At 45.0% G+C, this 19,653-nt stretch overlaps 1 protein-coding gene across 1 annotated transcript in view; it reads right to left on the bottom strand.

Annotated features, from left to right (window-relative positions):
• Positions 1–19,653, bottom strand: part of ipo11 (importin 11) — a 145,135-nt gene that overhangs the window by 107,522 nt on the left and 17,960 nt on the right. Inside the window, exons 5-11 of the mRNA XM_049001391.1 lie at positions 16,813–16,945; positions 15,988–16,046; positions 7,872–7,920; positions 6,477–6,547; positions 5,530–5,722; positions 4,797–4,949; positions 3,264–3,307 (exon numbers count right to left, since the gene is read on the bottom strand). Coding sequence (XP_048857348.1) covers positions 3,264–3,307; positions 4,797–4,949; positions 5,530–5,722; positions 6,477–6,547; positions 7,872–7,920; positions 15,988–16,046; positions 16,813–16,945 — 702 coding nt within the window. The remainder of the gene's footprint in view (positions 1–3,263; positions 3,308–4,796; positions 4,950–5,529; positions 5,723–6,476; positions 6,548–7,871; positions 7,921–15,987; positions 16,047–16,812; positions 16,946–19,653) is intronic.

The following is a 19,653-nucleotide window of genomic DNA, read 5'->3' as shown; positions in this document are numbered from 1 at the left end:
AGATTTCTTACAGGGACTGTTCTCTCCACAAAGGAGTTAGCTCAAGTTCTCTCTTTTCTTTTCGTGCTCCAACACTTAGGACACTAAGAGCACCAGTGCTGCAAAGAGAAAATAAATCTCTTTTACAGATCCATCTGTATAAATGACCAGTGTAAAACCATAAGGGGCCCAAGCAGGCAAAGAGTCAAAGTAAAAAAACAAGCCTGCAGAAGGATAGAAATCAGAAAAATAAGGTGGCGCCAGGGACTATAAATTACCAGCGCAGGCTTATAAGGGAGTTATGGAGATGATCAGATGGAGCAGACCGAAAAAGATCTGATTGTGCCAAGAGCACCCAGGATTAACAGCTCAGCCCAGCAAACAGAAGCCACCCGACGACAACGCGACGGATGGTAACGGGAAACATGCGAGCTGGCATGGTTCATCCAGTCTAAACCTCGACTCGAATCCTCTGACATGACGCAGTGTAACATCCCAAAGCATTTCCTGAAGTCGGTAATTCCCAAGTCATAATGAGGTTAAATTCCTCTTGGTGGGAACTATACAGGTCATCTTTTCCAGTCAATCGTTCAACTTTGCAAAAAAAACTGTTTCAGAAATTACATTTGAGTTTTCACAGAGTGCTGCTCCTGTATATTACTGTTAGACCAGTGACTAGTGACAGCCTGAGCTCTATTTTGACGATGTAATGCAAAGTGTGATGTGCAAAGCTGGAGGAACAGTATGGGCTTGTACAAAACCATTTTGTTATTTTAATGGCGGAAAAATCAGACTTTGCACCAATGCAAGGCAGAAAAAAGTTGCCTAAACTCTCAATTATTCAAAGGCGTGTTTTGGGTGTAACAAGCAATAAACCAATCAAAATGGCATCTCACCTCACCTTTAAAAGGCAACATTGCATGACCTACTGCAGCTTGCTATTACAATGGCACATTTGCCCGGGACGCCAAATCGCTTTTCACCTGAGAAAATGAACATGCTTGTGTGTGAGGTGAAAAGGTGCGAAAACGTCATCTGTGGGAGCAGCACTGTTGCACCAAAGCTTTTCAAGGAGAAGTAGCCGTGGGATGAGGTAGCAGCGAGTGCGTCCTCGTTTTCTGGCATCATTAAATCACCCGCGCAGTGCCAAAAGCGCTACAATAATGTCAGAAGACAACGATGCTGAAGCTCGCTACTGCACGACAGCAGCGGCTGGGAACGGGGACGTAATTATGCTTGCGTTTGTTTTTTATTATTAAAATTTTGGATCTGCAGTTCACAAAAAATAAAGAAAAATGCAATATTTCTTCAAACAAAACACAACTTACAGTTTTTACCTCATCTTAAAATGTCAGTTAAAAGGTAATAGGTCTGTTATTTTTCTGCCTCTCATAATTTAGACTCCTTACCAGGTGACGTGCGACTCAGCTCTTCTGCCAGCTGATCCCTGCGTACCCGTGCTGCTGCCATTCTCTCCTATGTTGGCATCGGCACATGCAATTCTGCATCACGCCTTCTAAAGTCCTCTAACGTGTCCTCTTTTACGTCCAACAGGCATCCATCACGCATGGCAATGTTACGCAACAAACACAACATGCAAAAAAGATTGTAATGTTCCACCTGACTTATCTAAATGTCTAAAATTTCTGTAATAGTGACAATAAAGATCTATCCATCCATCTATCTATCTATCCATCCATCCATTGTTTCAATTACAGTACCTGCTTAATTCTGATAATTGACTCAGGTTGGATAAAGTTTTTTTTTATGATACGGCTCAACATATATTGTTTTTCTTTCGGTGTTTCCTTAAACAGCAAGATTACATGAAAGGACCAGATGCACTCTATGTAAAACGTATATAAGTGAAATAAAATAAAACGAAATACCATTAGTGCACCTCAAGCCCGTATCTGTATCACACTGCAGCGGTCGTGCACCTGCACATTTCAAAAATGTGCTGCCTAAATACCATTTAGCAACGAGCCGCTGATTTTAGACGTGGTTTTTGTTGTCAAAAGCACAATGACACTGCCCTGCCTTGAAATGTGCCGATAATGCGGCGAGCCATGCCCCATTTAAAAAAATATTCATACAAGCAGAACGCAGGCGCAGAATCATTTATTTTGACGACGTACGCGCATGGCGTGAAAATGAGCTACGCGCTGGTACGAAACTAGCAAAACCACTTTGCGTGAAGCTTTGTGCAAGTGGAAAATCGAAGCCGTGCTGTGCGGCATGGAGGGATTCAAACACAGAGCGTGTGGCCCAAACATTCACCTTGGCTGAAATAAAACAGAGCCGACAGACACCAGGAACATTCCGGAACTTTTACTCACCATTTTTTTTAAATAAATTTTAAAACTTCCAAATTATGTTTGTGCTGCACGACTGGACGTCAAAACGGAAACATTCTTTCACGGCAAACTGCAAAAGCTTGTTGTGATACCACTAGAAACTGCATAGAAATATGCTGCATAGTTAAATATTAACAAGTGATTATGGCTAGACAAGATGCAGCAGCTGAACAGGCTAACATGAGAAATGTTAACAGCCCAACTGGAAAATTCTGACAACAGAAGAACTGACCTGTTCACCTATAGTGTCTTTCAATATTAACTAGTATTTGCTTTAAACCTCCAGTGACTGGTCCAAGCCAGCATTAGCTAAATATATAACATTGCCACAACGGTAGTTAATTGGTCCGCAACCTCGTGACTGTTTCGGTATTGACTCTTCTTCGAGCAGAGAGGAGAGTGTCTGCTAGTCTACAGAGCCCATCTGAACAAATAAATCCAAAATAACAAATACCATTTCCCTGCTGTGTATTTTCGTAGTTCAAGGCAACTCGTGGCTTCAGTTTGCTGGGTAATCACAGAAATCTAAAGCTGATGTTTTTCAAGTTTGGGCAAATGTTTACACTGAAGAAAATCATTCAATTTTCTTCTTCACACTGTCTGAGAGCATTCTGATCTGCCCTAGGGGATAAACAATGTAATTAGAGTGTGCAAACACACACACACACACACACACACACACACACACAAAATGCAAGTTTTGGGGTCAAAAAAACTGTATCCATGTCTAGGCCACACAGACAGTTTAAAGACATGATAAAGCACTGGCCTTCCTTTTATCATCATCATGCTACATATTTCATTATTCATCAAAGAGAGGAGGGAATTGATCAGAAAAGCTGAGGAATTGTAAAGAAGCACTTTTAACCGTTTTGAACATGGAGGACACCTCGCTATGCAAGTGCATGCGGTTGGGGCTCTACTTACCCGCAGGCTGTATTTCCAGGAGTCACCGCCGGTCTCCTCCACGGCTGCAGGACAGAGAGAGAGAGGGTGTTAAAGCGGCCTGCTGCCGTACACAGACGAGGGCTGGTTGCACCCACCGCCAGAGGGTTAGGCCTCAAATACTTACAGAGCCCAGTAAAAGTGAAGCACTTTAACGGCAGCAATTGCCTTTTTGTTGTGCGTTTCATTTCCCCAACCCCACCACCCAAAAGCCAGCCAGTATATCAAGCGACTTCTCTATGAGATGTCTGCAGCTCTCACAAGAAATTATGGTCAGAGCAAAAAAAAAAAAAAAACAATTACAGGAGACACAGCTGCTGCCACGGCTCTCCCCCTCTGCCCTCTAATCTGGAACGTGACCTGGATAACACCAACGCCATGAGAATCCCTTAAAAATAGCAGCATTACATACTGATTTAGATACCAGTGTACTGCAGAGGATGAGGCTGCTGTGAATTAGCCACGAGACGGCGTTCATCGCTTTGCAAATTAAGCAAGTTGAGCATCGGAAGATGAAGCGTGACACTAAAAATAAGTCAATCATCACTGCACTCCATCACCACGGATCCCACAACACGCCCCCTCACCCTGGCCTCAACCAAGACATGGTGTGCTTGTTGCCATGGTAAAATGTCCATATTAAGATCCGATGCTAGTCGCTGGTGCTACTTGAACAAGTTTGCCGTACCTGTGGATATTACAGCCGTGTAGCTGCATCTTCAAAGTCATCACTTAAGAAAAACAAGCAGACATTCTGCACTGTGTGGACAGCGGTCACAGAGTCACCGTTAATGATCGGTGGCCCAGTATCCGCACAGGGAGGGCTAAATTAGCCTGAACGTTACACCATGCGTGTATCTGAGTTGCCTTTATAAATCCTGAAGAGTGTGTGTATGTGTGCATGTGTGTGTGCGCACGCATGCAGAGGTATCCAGAATCTAAGCTTTTCTGAAACTCCCAGTCAGCTCGATACTCATAGGAACGGACAGCATGTCGGGGAAGCCGTCTGCGTGACGACCGGCAATACCAGCCGCACATCGCATCCACTGACCTGATCAAAAAGCAGCCGGTGTGTCGACAAGAGGGACAATGGAGGCAGAAAATGCAGAGGCATGAGGCCTGCTTTCATTCATGAAGCACAGAGTCTCGGGTCAGTGCGCAGCGAGGGGACGAGTGGACTTAGGAGAGGGGGCGGGGCCTCTGCACGGCACAAAGCAGCACTACAACATGATAAATGAGCCCAAGCCTGAAGCACAGACAATGTGGGGTCTCAGGCTCTGTCTCTTCCGGCTTTTTAATCAACTTGTCACTTACAGGATAGCGAGGGATCCAAGTACGGCAAACTAATGCAGCTATTTCACTGGGAATTTTCCCCACTGGGAAAAGTCAGATTCTCAGCCCTTTGACCTTAGCACTTGAACATTAAAATGCATTGTTCAAGACCAACAACCCGCATTATGAATTATGCATCACCTGTCCAGTGATTTTTTTTTTTTATAATTATTTTTAACATACCGAAACTTTCAGGGTCCTCTTCCCACATGGCCAGCTCTTCCTCTGTCAGCAAGAAGTAGTGGGACACCAGCCTCCTGCCGATTTCAGTGAGGGTCGGGTGGGTGAAGAAGGCCATCTTTATCTTGTGAGCCTCCAGGCTCTCCGGCTTGCTGTCTGAAAGACAGACGCCCCGTTCTATTGCACGGCCTCATTCCCGGCTGAACAGGCCGCATGCCGATTCAGTTTTCTGCATTTTATGCTCTTTGCCATTTGGCTGTTCCCCGAATACAGACTGCTGGAAAATTACAGGATGGACATATGGGTTTAAGTGAAAACCAGGACCCAAAGAGTGGCTCTGGCATACAAATGGACAAAACCCACAAATGTATCTTCCGTTGTAACTTTTATAGCAGCTTTCAGCTTTAAGCACAACAATTCTTTCCTGGTTCTACTTTTCCTCTGGAAGAACAAAGAGATGGGAAGTCACCACATTTACCCAGTAATACAAGATGCATGCACAGTATGATCAGCTCTACTCTGGGTTGAGACAGTATCAGCATTTGAAAGACGACACAATTCTATTTAGAGGGAGATTCACCCTAATTATCTTGGCAAGAAAGCCAGCCATTCATCATTACTTGAGTACAGAGCAAAAGTGCTCAGAGTAATTAATGCGGCGTCTAGGTGTCGGACTTATCGCTCAACAACTGGTGCCGGAGAGCACCTCCCGGTGAGGGCTCCCGGAGGGACGGACCTTCGATGTTTTTGGCCGGCTTGTAGGCATCATTCTTGACAATCATCTTGACAAGGTTCATGCACTGCACGATGAAGCGCTCGAAGACGACGCCCTCCCCGACCTCGGTGAAGACGTAGCTGACGGCGAACTCCAAAGAGCGCTGAATGAGTGGGATGAACGGGCACGGATGGTGCTCCAGGAAGTCCAGCAGCTACACATAAACAGCAACAAAAGAGAAAAGTAAAAAAGCTAACTGGGAAACACCCGAGACCTTACCAGTCCAGCCATCAGTTTTACTGTCCTCCTCACCAACACTAAATATGAACAGGTATAACAAATATGACCAACAGTGTGAAGGCGGAGGGTGGCTGGAGAGACCGCGCACAGTAAATGTTCGGCATGTTAAATTCCAAGTGGGGACAAGATGCTGTATGGAAACAGCCCCCCCACCATGAATACAACAAATCCAGAATCAATCTACTAGCATCATGGGGCGTGGCAGTATCAGGAGGGAGAGTCGAGTGACCGAGGTTGGGCGTGCTGATTGATTTCACCTGTCACACCTTATTCCTTCTGATAAATTGTGCACTACTGTGGGGGTCTTTCGGCCCATAGTGCTCTGGAAGAAGCCATGACTCACATAAGCCGAGATACAGAACCTACTGCCTGCCACTAGGTCTGAATTTTTTTTCCATTCTCATTTCAGGCCAGGGGTCACTACCTAACAGCATATTCCCTAAGGCGACCCAAAAATAGATCCCATTGCCTTCCTCACCCCCTGCTACAAGGTTCTGCTCTCCATCGTGAGCAGAGCAGAAACTCTGGCAGCTCTGCCGGCCGAGATGAACGGCTGGCGCATCAAGAAGAGGAGCCAGGTGTGAAATGGGTGAGGTGGCCATTAAAGGAGCAAGACTGTTCCGAAGGGGGAGTCTCAGGTCCCTCAGGGATGGAGGACCTGGGCTTACCACTTTGGTGTAGAGTATGATGGTCTTCTCCAGCTTCTCTCTGCAAGCGCTGTGTGGACCCACTCGCCTGCCTGAGGGTGAAGCAGGAGCCGACATACGGGTGTCAAAAACAGCACCACTACACGGAACTTTCCGGACCTCGCATTCAAGTGCAGCACTTAAAAGGTGAAGAGAGCGTAACAGTGTGCTGGAGACACTCCAGTACCTAATTTACAAAGCTTAGCATTCACCAAAGGAACTTGCTCACAGGAGTAAGCACACTCCAGCAAGACTTATGGATAATACAGTCGGAAGATATTTAAAACTGGGATTTACGCTTGGTGCTCTGACGGCATCACATGTCCACCGAAGATGGCAGTTTTGCATCCCGCATCGCAGGTCCAGCGATTGTCTGAACCATCTACCCCCCCATCCTTCCAGTGACCCATAAGGATGCTCATCAAATATATTCATAAACCCCGACCTGGGCCTTGGTCCGACTAATGAGCATTTGTCTTCTTATTTTCCGCAACTCCAGCCAGAATCCTTTCTTCTTGGCCTAGAAGTGCCAACCAATCAGCATGGAGGATGGACCTATAAGGCCAGCTCTCAGTACACCCCGCCTTAATTGGCATACTCACCACCCCCCGGAAAAGGCACCGATTTAATTGAATTGGAAAGAGTACTCTGGGAACATTTAAGGTTTACCAACTGTTACTTAATCAAATGTAGCATCATTGTGATGTGAAAAACAAAGGAGGAGATGTGATCAGAAACCCCATAATACATATAAAACACCATAAACACAATTCCTCAGTCAACTACAAATGCTTTTATAAAGACATTCACAAACACCATGGCCGCCGGCAAACATCACTGAATGCCGGTCACATCTTCTAATGATCAGGACATACATGTTCTTATATATACACACAGGAACACTTCTTATTTTCCTGACCTAAATCGCATACTTATAGCCATTAAATAAGGCCTTAATGAAGAGCACTGTCGAGTCGTAAAGCTAAAACTGGTCATGAATGAGAGCTAAGTAAAGGAGCAGCCCAGCAGAGGGGCGGCCGAAGCAGGTTTATCAGGCGGGGCATGACATTTCCACATCGTTAGCCCATAAGCCCCCATTATCGCCCCATTCCCTAAACATGGCCGACGGAGTCCATACACACCGCTGCTACCATTTGGGTAATGAAAACGTATTGTGCGTGATATCGGCACACGATAGCAATATTCCCCTCTGCCGCGCATCAAGACGGCGTTAATCCCTCCAGCATGAGGCGATAAAGATCCCAGTGGGGAAAACAAGGCGATGGGGAGACCGTGCTTTCCTGCATGCTGGATCATGACTGGGCTGAGAGAATGCATTTTAAGGGGGGGGCAGGGTGAACAAATGGGCATACTTACAACACTCTAGGAATTGCTTCAGTCTCTCAAATACTGCATTTAGGAAGCCCTGGGGGAGAGAGAGAAAAGGGCGGGTTTAGACAGTCGCACTCATTATGACTCCGCTAGCACCACGCTAACACCCGCGTTTACATCAAAACGGGTGAAGTGGAGCATTTGTTTCACGGCAGCTACAGGAGGAGGCTGCCTTTGATCAGGCATGTGGTCTCAGACGGGAGGATCGTGTTTGATCCTTTTCACGCATCAAGGCCTCAATTTATTCGTAGGATGGACTGAAGGCAACCAACAATCAAGTCAATACTAGATGGGCTTCAAACACATCATATGCAACAAAATGACTGAGTCAATTTAGCAGATGGAGCTCTTACACTAGACAGCGATGCGTTGAATCTCACAGGGATTAAACTGGGGGGGGCGGCTTGTTAATATTCTCAGCACCAAAATTAGCATCAGCCCCCCCGTAACTATGCACAGAATACTAAACAAACAAGGGTAATGCTGACCAAAGGCCACGTCCGAAGACACCGGTCAGTAATACAGTAGGAGAGGCCGACCTTCAAGGGCCGCATTTTAAATTTAAAACCTCTCCTAAGCCACGACAGCAGTTTGATGCCCAAGGATAAGAGCAGAGTGTGAAAGATAACGCAGTCCAGGCATCTGCTGACCAACCTGCTGAAGGAGGAAGACTTCAGCCAATCACCTTCAGGCACCCCATGCATCCACCCTGCAGGGATGCTAAAGTGTAAGAGGGAGCCCAAAATGTGATAAGGCTGCCACAGCCAAAGCAAGCCAGCCGGAAGGGGCCTGCAGGGCAGGCAGGAGACTTATCCAGGTCTGATGAGCGCTTAGCTAATCCGATCAGGGTTAATTAAATCCGAACACTTAGAGGAAAGTGTTTCCTAAACAACTTCAGCAGCACATCCACACCTTGTGCTCCATGTCACATTTTAGGCACAAATCACTTTTTCTTTGCATCTCCATTTTACATATTTCTTGCCAAAACTACTAACCATGAATAAAAGACTCTATTGATGAATAACCCCGAAGCATAAAGCTGAGCCATGACCCAGAGCAGGTCAGCAGCTGCAGGATGGATGGATGGACGGATGGATGGATGGATGGTTTATGCAGCGCCCTGCAGCCTCAAAGCCTGACAAATAAGTTTGAGAAACGCTGAGCTACTCCATCTGGATTTCTGTAACACCAAAACAAGGTCTATAAATACACTGTTTACTTCAATCACATGCTGATTAAATGTCTGGGCATGTCACGTAAAACATAGGTTACTGTATATGAGTAGCTGGACGAAGAATTGCCTGTGCGCCGAGTCGTGGAAATCAGACTTATAATCACTGCCACGTCCTTTAGCGATTGGCAAGAATGACACCTCACCAAAGTGGCCAAAAACAGCTGCTGCTCCAGGTCTCGGCCCAACGTCGCCCTATCTAGCCCGCCGGCCGCCTTGGTTTCCGTGCCAACAGGTAAAGTGGCCAGATCCCTCTATTAAGAAGCTCTGCAGGGTCTCATGGAGATGATGAACAAGTACGAGCACTCCATCTGGCATGCAGCTGGGCCAAATCTGATGTGGCATGCGGCCAGAAAACAGGTCGGCAGTCTGGTCCGGGGGAGACAAGGCGAGGATGACTGATCTCCGATCTGAAGAGCAGTCACAGATCAAGCCAGCGTTCCACTTGAAGCCGCTCCAACGACCATTTTCTCCCTATCTTAAACACAGCATACCAACACACACATAAAGAAAAATGTTCTGCGGATGAAATTTATGTTTATGTTCCAACAAATCCATGCAGGAGGTAACAAATCAAGCTGAAAAGCAAATGCATCTTATAACATACAGCATGGGGGGGCTCTAACCTTGTTTAATGGCCATGTCTGTATCAGAGAAGCATGACTGTTTTACAACATCTGACCAGTGTAATATATCAGATCAACAGCCAGGAGATTACAGCATTGTAACTGGCTAATGAATGATGTGCAAAAAGTACAGGCTTCACTGTAAAGATGGCCCACTGCTGAGAAACACTGCCCTCTGGGATGTGTGCACTCAGCTATATGGTAGGTTGGGATTAAAAGCTGCCTTCCAGGGTGACCCCTGCTCTGCAGCCAATGCTGCCTGGGGGAGACCCCAGGCTCTATACGGATAAGAAGTAAGAAGATGAACGGATGGATACATTGTATTTACATTTTACACACATATTCTTATCTCCTAAAAAAATTTAGTTTATATTCTGTAGCCATTCGTAAAGCTGCCCTTTCATCACAGAACCTTTAGAAATAAAGACGGATGTGTGTATGAATAAAACATACAAGTACATCTCAAGTCTGTAAAAGTCTAGGGTTTAAATATCGGCTATCAAACCTTAAAAATGAAAATGGCATCTTGTTAACATTTAACTGCTGAGCTAGACTTAATGAAAATATCGCCTCAGCGTTATTTGAAAGCTGCTCCTTTACTCTTAAACTGTTTCTGCACTCCCTATAAAATAATTATTACTCACTCACAGTGACTTTGACAGCTTATGTAGAGCTTATGCTTGCATCGATTTTTCCAGCTGCATGCTTGACATGCGACCACAGGTTAAACCGCAGGCACCTGCACCCAGGGCTGGCGCAGCAGCAGCCCACATCGCCGGCCCATAACCCACGGCCCGCGGGTCAGACAGACAGTTAACCCTGCTACCCGCAAGGTCGTTTGTACCGCATGTGACATTTAAGAGGCCTGGTGTTTGGCACAAGCTGATCTGCCGGCAGGTAAATCCTAAATGAAGAGAGCTATTTCGCAATTTAAAAAGAAGGAAGGCTGCATCCCCATGCAAACACCACAAAATAACAGACCGATTCATATTACAGGACACTGCATTATTCCATTAAGGTAAGATCACGTCTAAAGTGGCATGCAAACGTGTCATCACACACTTCAAACAGGAAGCATTTTTCCCTCAGTATGCATCTTCATGACGCTTCTTTGGTAGTGACCAAACTGCATGTTAACAACAATAAAAACAGCCAAAGAAGGATATCATTAAAATATCAGTTTTCCCCTGTCCATATACAGTATGCATTTATTTAAATAAAAGGTCAGTTTTGGGCAAGTTCTCCAGAATGTGTCTGCTCACACCAACATATTGCTCCTTTACTCTTAAACTCCTCATCTTAAATTCCTTGGATGCAGCCTCCCTCCTCTGGAAGAGATCAAAAACAACAGATACAGGAAGAGAGCAAACTAGATTACCACTGACCCAGCACATCTGACCAAATCCATCTTTCAGCTGCTACCTTCAGGAGTGAGATATCGGACTGTAAAAATTAAAAGGGACAGAGGTAACTTCTTTCCAAGGGCTGTGGTCCTGCTCAATGACAGAACGCATGTATCTTCATCCCAGTAACACTACATGCTGCACTGAGAGACTGAAGACTAATATACTCATGTCTAATCCCCTGAAACAGGATAAGAACACTGATATTGTTCATCATGCTTAGTACTCAGCACTGCGTATACTGCTAATATTGACACAGAATGTACTCTCATGAAATTCAGAAATCTCTTTAGTTATGCACCGTCCAACTTTAATATAAAATGTTTGCCTCAGCCACTCGGTGAAATTATACTTCATAGCACAGTGTCATACCGTATTCCAACCTTTGTTGCATGTTTAATGGTTAGAGGTGGAGATTTCAGGTCCAGAGAGTAAAAATCCAGACCAGAATTTTGTTTCAGCCAACCAGCCGAGTCCTCAACTGGTTGGCTGAAACAAAATCCTGGTCAGGATTTGTACTCTCGGCACCTGAAATCTCCACCTCTGTCAATGGTGCACAACCACTTTGAGGTCTCACCATTTGTGCACTCTCTCACTTTGGTTACAACTAGTCTGCATAGACATACTTACTATTTGCAATATTGCAGTATGGTTTTTATTACTACCCCATACCAATATCTTCTTTAATGCCTACTTCATTGAATTATTTAATGTTCATTGTCTTGTTTGTATGGAGCAAAACGTCAAGTCAAATTTCTTGCAAGTGTCACCTTACTTGGCTAATAAAGCTGATTCTGAAAGATCGGATTTACAAATCTGTCAGGTTATTTCTTAAATAAAAAATTTTCAGTACAGGAAAGCTCTCCAGATTATATTACGTAAGATTTTTTAAAACTTTGACGAGAATCTGCGCAGCACTGAAAAAGGATGCATGTCGACCCTTTGCAGGGTCTGTACACAAGTCACAGAACGGTGACAGGAACGGAGAGGCTGCGAAGCTACGTCTAGTCACAACCCAGTTAATCAAACCCCCAACTCTGTGCTACTCTGTTGCTATTGAATTTTCTCCAATGAATTAGAATTTTTGAATTTTTGCAATAAGGCATGTGGGCCTCACCATCATAATATACATACAGAGGTATATAGTTGCCCAAACCAACATTTCCCCAGGATGACAGTGAAACACACAAAAAAGCAAGTGACAGGGGAAGTGTACAGGCATGACTCCAGATTCTTCCTGGAGACCAATAGCATACTAACTGGGGTCTTTAAAACTGGCCATGGTCTTTGATTATCTGTGGGTGGGTGGATCCTGTGATGGACCTGCATGTTATCCAGGGCGTACCCCAACATTGTGTCCTGTGATGCCTGGGATTAATTCCAGCCCCACCTCCCCCCAAGACCCTGAACAGGATAAACAGTTGAAAGACGGGTAGAGCACGGTAATGGTCATTTCCCTGTCACCTGGAGAATCAACCACGTCGGTCATGTGACGGGATGCCAATTTCATACCTGCCGACTCCCCTCATGAAACACACTGCCCAATACTTGTATATTACCATGGCTGTCACACATGAAAGACACTAACTCATTCTGGTCGACACGTTACCCAGGTGTGATCCTTATATTTTGTTTAATTACCGCCTCCGCGTGCAGCCCATAATGCAAAAGACCAGATCCTGTTCATACGCTGTGGGACTAAGATTGAATGTGTGTGATATGAATGCAGAGCCAAAGACATAAAATTTTAATCCAGCGTGCCCCCTGCACCACGCTCCCTGGGACGGGTGTTAGTCTGCAACAGCGCAGGATGCCGTGCACACTGGTCTTCCAACTATTCAAAAAGTTCCTGTCGCAAACTCTGAACTCTTGTGAACTTCTTAAAGGCTTTCTAAGTTACCTATAAAATAAGAATCTGCTAAAAAATAAAAATAAAAAAAAACGAAAACTACATATTTCTGGTTAAAAGGAAATGTACATATATGACAAACACCCATTGAAGAGTAATTGATATACGCACAGCAGATAATAGAAAACGTTTTCCTGGTGTACAAGTACAGTATAAGAGATAAACAAAATCATATCTACACCAAACCTACAGCAAAAAGTGTAGATTTTTAAGATTTCAAGAGGCACTGGGTAATTGAGGGAGGGTGGGTTATCTTACAGATAAACGAGAGAGGACAGGAATAAGGCAACGACACGACAGGGAGGGCGTGACATGACACATATTTTCTTTCAGTCAGGCATTCTGTGACCAAAATAGGCTCGAAGGAAACTTAAATCAAAGGCATCTCCAGGGCAGGCAGACACACACACACACACACACACACACACACACACAGATACTTCACCATTGGAACAATACAGCACTTCTGTTAAATCACTGATATCGGAATAACCCTGTGACACGGTAACGTATTTAGCTGCCACACTCTGAGCCATGTGGCAGGAGAGATCAGGTGAATTATGTCTTGAAGGTGCCTGAAAATTTTGATGAGAAAGTGCCCTTTTAATCCCAGCGCCCCATTCCGGGTGTGGATTTTTACACTTGAGCGATGACATTTCTTCTATGCGATGATGAGTTTTCTTGGATGGCGATTATCTTTTATCTTGCGGAGGATGCGCGAAACGTGGCGGGCGCCCTGTTCCGCCGAGCCCCGGGGTCTGACACAGCCATCGCAAGCTGTGAAAAATGCGGCGCCTTCGCCGGGCAGAATCGCATTCTCTTCACGTCCGTATTCACACGCGACACCTCTCCATCTTTCCGTTGAATGTGCCTGATTGTAAAGCTTCAATTTACCGGCAGCACGATATGCTACCTAATTAGTCCCTAATTGTCCAGAATGAACAAATATCAATTTCAATATTAAACATAGCCTCCGGTAAGATGTCCAGTTCAATCTATTTGGCTGCAACCAACTTTTAAATCTGGCAGATTAATGGATTTTAAATTACAGCAGGGGCTTATTAAAGGCAGTTTTATTTGCCTTTATAAAATAGGATCGATTAATGACAAATTATTGATGAGTAAATATACAGTAACATTGATTGAAAAAAATACATTTATGAATAATGCACACAGATCCCATTCGAGGAACGTCAGTAGAGACATTTCCTGATAGATTTTCATCCTGAGGTTAATTCCCATGAAAATAAATGAAAGCAATCACAGCCAAATGAGACCGGTGAGGACAACTTCACATGCCTCCCAAATTAATGATTCAGATGATCATCTAGGAGTCATAGTTGCAAAATGGAAACATAAACCAGCCGAGTAAGGGCCCAAACCATCTTGAAATGAATATGTACTTTACTCCTAATCTAGCTCTGCATTCCACTCATTCAGGTTTAAGCAGCCTGCAGCGGTGCTGAACTGTGGAGGTTAATGAAGGTCCACCTTACAGACAGATCCAAGCTTTGCAAGATGAATGTTTCTATCAACAATGGAGAAGAAAGAAAAAGTACAGAAAACTGGCTACTAGGCAAGGTGTTCTTGTATGGCACTAGATGACATCACCCATATCGAGCTGCTCTCTAGCATTGATAGGTTTTCCACCAATTAGCGTCATTGGGTCACAACCCGGAAGTGAGTTAACGGGGGAAATACTGAGAGCCTATTGCAAACGTTATCACAATGACTCTTTGTTGGATACCTTCTACCACCCCTCACATCCTCCCCTATTCACACGACCGCTTCTTTTCCAGCTCAAGGGCATTACTGCGCTTCTCTCTGAATGTTTCAAAAAGCCTGCTTCCGGTGACAGCCGAGAAATCATAGTTTCCACAATAAGTCAACGCTGGTTTCTTCTACAAGACAGCAATAAATAAAACCATCTCTCTTCCCTGTCCGCTGCTGACCGCAACTGGAGTAGGATCACACTACAAACCTAAATAATCTGAGCTGGCTTTTTTAATGCCTCATGCTGTTTGTCACAGCTCCCCAAACCCAGTCCTGGAGGGCCGGTCTGCAACACGGTTTGCAGATTTCCCTGCTCAAACACATTCAGCTTAATTGCCAGGTTTAGTAGGTGTGTTGGCAGACTGGTCCTTCTGGACTGGAACTGTGGAACCCAACCCTGCTATACATCAAACCTGGCCAAGCTAAGCACCAAAACACCACCAATCTGTTCATGCTCCTGGCAAAACACACTCAAAAACAAACTTCCCGACCCACATTAATGTCGGCCTCTTTAAGATCAACCTTAAGGATGTGCGGATTTATAACACAGCCTTCGAGTCGGTTACCAAACTCATTTGTAATTTGTGTGCAACTTTCCCAATTGAGAAAAATGCTTCTGGGAGAAAGTAATTTAGATCTACGTCAGATATGACCCTTTGGTGCCAACGTGGGGAGAAGGCGAAGAAGCTGAGAGCGCTAATCACCAGCTTATAAAAAATGAAAGGTGAAACGCATATCTGAGCTCCCTGAATGGGCCTTAACGGGCAACAACGGCATCTTTAAAGTGGGGGCTAACCCACAGACTGAAACCCTAAGGGACGGCGGACATCGATGTGAGGAGGAAAGACATTGAACTGATACATAGCAGCTCTCATTAATAGGAGGGAAATGGGGTCCTTCAACACCCTGATTGTATTGACCCTGGAGGGGACTAATCTGAACAATAATTTGAAGCATGACCTATGTGTAAATGACATCGCAAGAACAGGGACATCTTCACACCATCTCTACATTTATCTAGATGAAAATGACAGGGCTGATGGCGGTGACGTTGAGTCCAGTTGGATTTAAAGGTAACTGTTATGGACAGAACCTTCTCCACTGGGGAGGACCTGGCACTAAATGGAGATGCTGCTGTGATGCGCGGCGCCTGACTCACCATCACTTCCATGTTGTGGTGCGGCTCGATGAATCCGTGAACGGTTAGCTTCCGCAGCACTGGAGAGGGGAAGAGATTGGGAATTTTGAAACATGTTCCCCCCCCATTTGACAACAATGGTTTATGGTAGCACACACTGTCAGTAGAAAAAGTACCAATTTGTACCTTTGTTTGTACCATCAAGGGTCCGCAAATTGTACCCTACTTGTAGGTAAACGTACCTTTTTAAGGTACAGAAATGGACTCTGGGGAACATTTTCGTACCACTAGCCATACACTAATGTTGCATGTACCTTGGGGATGTTTCTCGCAGTCCATTTCTATACCTTATATTAAACTAAAAGGTACATATACCTACCGCTAGCATACTACTGGCAGACCCTTGAGGGTACAGCCTCAGGGATACGCAAAGAGACAAATCGATACTCTTTTCCCTGCGTGTATGGACATGTTTATGTCCATGTCACGTTTGCTGCTTGGGGGTCCGACAGCCAGCAGACCCCTTCATGAGGCTCAGGCAGAGAATACCAGCCACAGCGGCTCAGCCGTGACCCAGTAAAGGCTGGTAAAGGGAACCCATGCAGCACAAACATGAACAGGATTGGCCCACCAGTCTGATGTACGGGGAGATGTACATGGGTACCTTGTATTTGTGTGTGCATGTGAAATGAGGGGGGGGTGGTTCATGCAAAAAAGCCCGTCTCCCTTCTCCGTCTCTTTAGAAGCTCATCAACTAGCTCCTTCTGAGGTCAAACATCTGACAAGCTGCCTCATCAGAGGAGCTCATCTTGCGAGCGACGCAGGAAGTGGGGGTGGGGGACAGACCTTTCAGCGACAGCAGGGTCCTCTCCAGCGAGTTGATGGCAGCCGCCTCGTCCCCAGAGCAGACCTGCTGCAGGAAGGTGTCCGTGTGATGGTTCCACAGCGAACAGGCGAAGCTGTAGATGCCAGAAGCCAGCTGTAAAGAGAGGGACCGCAGGAGGTCGGCGTGGATGGGTAACCAACTGCAGGCTGCAGTTCGCATCTTCATCGTTTCATTCATTCATCAATAATCACTGGCACATCCAGTGACCCTCCTTTTAAAATGACATCATCAGTTATCGTAATTCACCTTTAAAAACACACCCAAGTAAATGATACCCAAAAACCCTGCTGAAGAAACACCAGAGGGTGGATAAGGAGCAGACGCACTGTTGCCTGCATTCAGGACACACATCAGCTCTATAGAATCTAAAACAAGACCAGGCGAAACAGGCGACACCACATTCAACGTCGTTGACGCCACTGACTGGAGGTAATGGCCTAACGAAGACGTGCGGAAACACTTCCCCCATTATGGCGAACATCGCGCGGCAGTTTCTTACGCTGTGTTTTTATTGTCGTATCTGGGTCCTACGCAGATGAATGAAGCCCTTGGCTAATTTCCCACTTTCTCCATTTGATGTAATAACCCGTGAAACATATTAAAGTGATGCAACATAAACCAGGACTTATCGTAGCCGAATTCAAACGAAATGCAGGCCGCTCTTCCTACGTAAACGGAACTTTGAAGGCGCAGACGAGGAGGCGTGGCACGGATCTCAGCCATGCCGGCATTATAATCAAACGGCATGGGCCCAATAGAAATTAAGGCGATATGAAAGGGCTCTTCTCCCTCACACGCACTCCAGCGCTCTGAAGATAATGATCCCCATTATTGTAATGAGGCAGGGAGCTCATGAAAGAGCTTTAATACTTTATAAGGTGTTTGTTTTTACCGAAGTCCAGTAAAAACACACATGCACATACATGTAGACACGTGCACACAAACTCACACACACTCACACACACACACAAACACACTCACTAAAACATGATTATCAGCCAATTTCATACAGCATGCTGTTGATAGAAAAACAATTTGAGAAAAACAATTTGAGGCAAATGGCCTGGGTGGCAATTAATTAGATGCCAGGGTTAATTAGCAGTGTCAAGGTCATCCCGACCAATTCCCTTCTGTCTAGTCCAGTCTCTACAGCACCTACTTCTGCAGCCAGAGGGTGCCTTAGAGGTCATTTCATCCCTGAGGTGGGAGTCAGACGGTTGAAATCAACCGCCAGAAATTCACATCTGTTAAACCATCGATCCAACTTCCAACAGTTTATCCTGGTCAGGATCATAAGGGGCCTGGAGCCTATCCCAGGCTGCAAGGGGCATAAGGCTGAGGTCCACCTGGGAAGGGATGCCAGTCCATCACAGGGCAGATACGTGCACTCACACATTATACACTACTCACAATTTACAGACACCAGATAGCCTCAATGTCTTTGGGCTATGGGAAGTAGTGTTTAATGCCTTTGCGCATATATATGTATGTGTGTGTGTCTGTGTGTGTGTGATGGAATGGTATTCCCGTCCCAGTCTTGTGCCCATTGAAGGAACATGTAAACAAATACAGTGCAGGGGCAGGATTTGAACCCACAACCCAGGATGAGGGAGACGCAAAGCAATATGAGCATTTTAAAATTCTGAGAATGGAGCATGTAGTCCGATTGCATGCTCCTCATTTTTTAATAACTGCATATTCTATATTATATATGCACCTCACTGAACTTCCCAATACTACTTCACTGTGCTGAAGTCCAGAGCTGAGCTCTTCAAATCCCCAGGCGCCTCTACACCACATTCCTCTCAGTCACACCTATAAAGAGTTTGCAAAGGCGCATTAAACAATTCTCAAGTGATTTTTAAAATTCCATATCAGACGTGGATTCATAAATCACATAGGCAGCCTGAGGAGAGTAATTAAGCTTTGCTCTGACAGCATTCTGTTTTCCGAGTCGGAGAAATTTATACAGAAATGACAGGCAATTCTGTCTGTTTCCCGAAATCGTTCACATTTCAGCATGGCTAAGACACAACATCGAAACGGCATTTTTAGAGAAGGGACGTTTTAAAGAAACCAACGAATCTCACTGTACTGTCAGAAAGAGAAAGGGGACCATTAAATTTTAAGAAAACAGACCTCCCGAGTCATTTGGGCAATCCGCCGCCAGAGTCATTTGGGCAATCCGCCGCCAGAGTCATTTGGGCAATCTGCCGCCAGAGTCATTTAGGTAATCTGCCGCCATAGTCATTTGGGCAATCTGAAGCCAGAGTCATTACCGAGTGATGATAAAGGAACAGTGTGCATTCTGCCGAATCATGATGAACTTCAGATTAACCTGCCTTGTTCCAATTCTAAAAGGCGCCGTATGCAAATTTAGCATGTAACATTTATTATGTAAATCACGTTATATTTTTTATTCCCCACACTTCTTTCATAAAAATCACTTTAAAAATGCAAAATAGGCAACTGTAGCATTGCATTTAAAAATAAAACCGTGTGGCTGTTTAAGCTTTTTATTACAATTTTAGCTTAAGAAATGTAAAGTACAGGAAGATTATGGGACGAAAAAGAGGAGGAGAGGAAGGCGGTTTCATTTGAAAGAATTGTCCAAGCTGGCCAATTTTCCGCAGGGAAAACAAACACAAAAGTGTCAGATGCTAAAGAAAAATAAATTCATGCAATTAAAAGAGAAGAACAAACCTTGGCTTTCTTCCCTGCCAGCCGCATGTCGGTCTGATATATGCCTCAACCTGGGTTACAAGGTCTTCTAATGCATTTATATTTATAAAGCAAATGCT

Source organism: Brienomyrus brachyistius, chromosome 2 (assembly GCF_023856365.1).
Source record: "Brienomyrus brachyistius isolate T26 chromosome 2, BBRACH_0.4, whole genome shotgun sequence".
Lineage (NCBI taxonomy): Eukaryota > Metazoa > Chordata > Actinopteri > Osteoglossiformes > Mormyridae > Brienomyrus > Brienomyrus brachyistius.
Note: the sequence above shows the minus strand (reverse complement) of the source record. Positions and strands in the feature narration are given on the sequence as shown.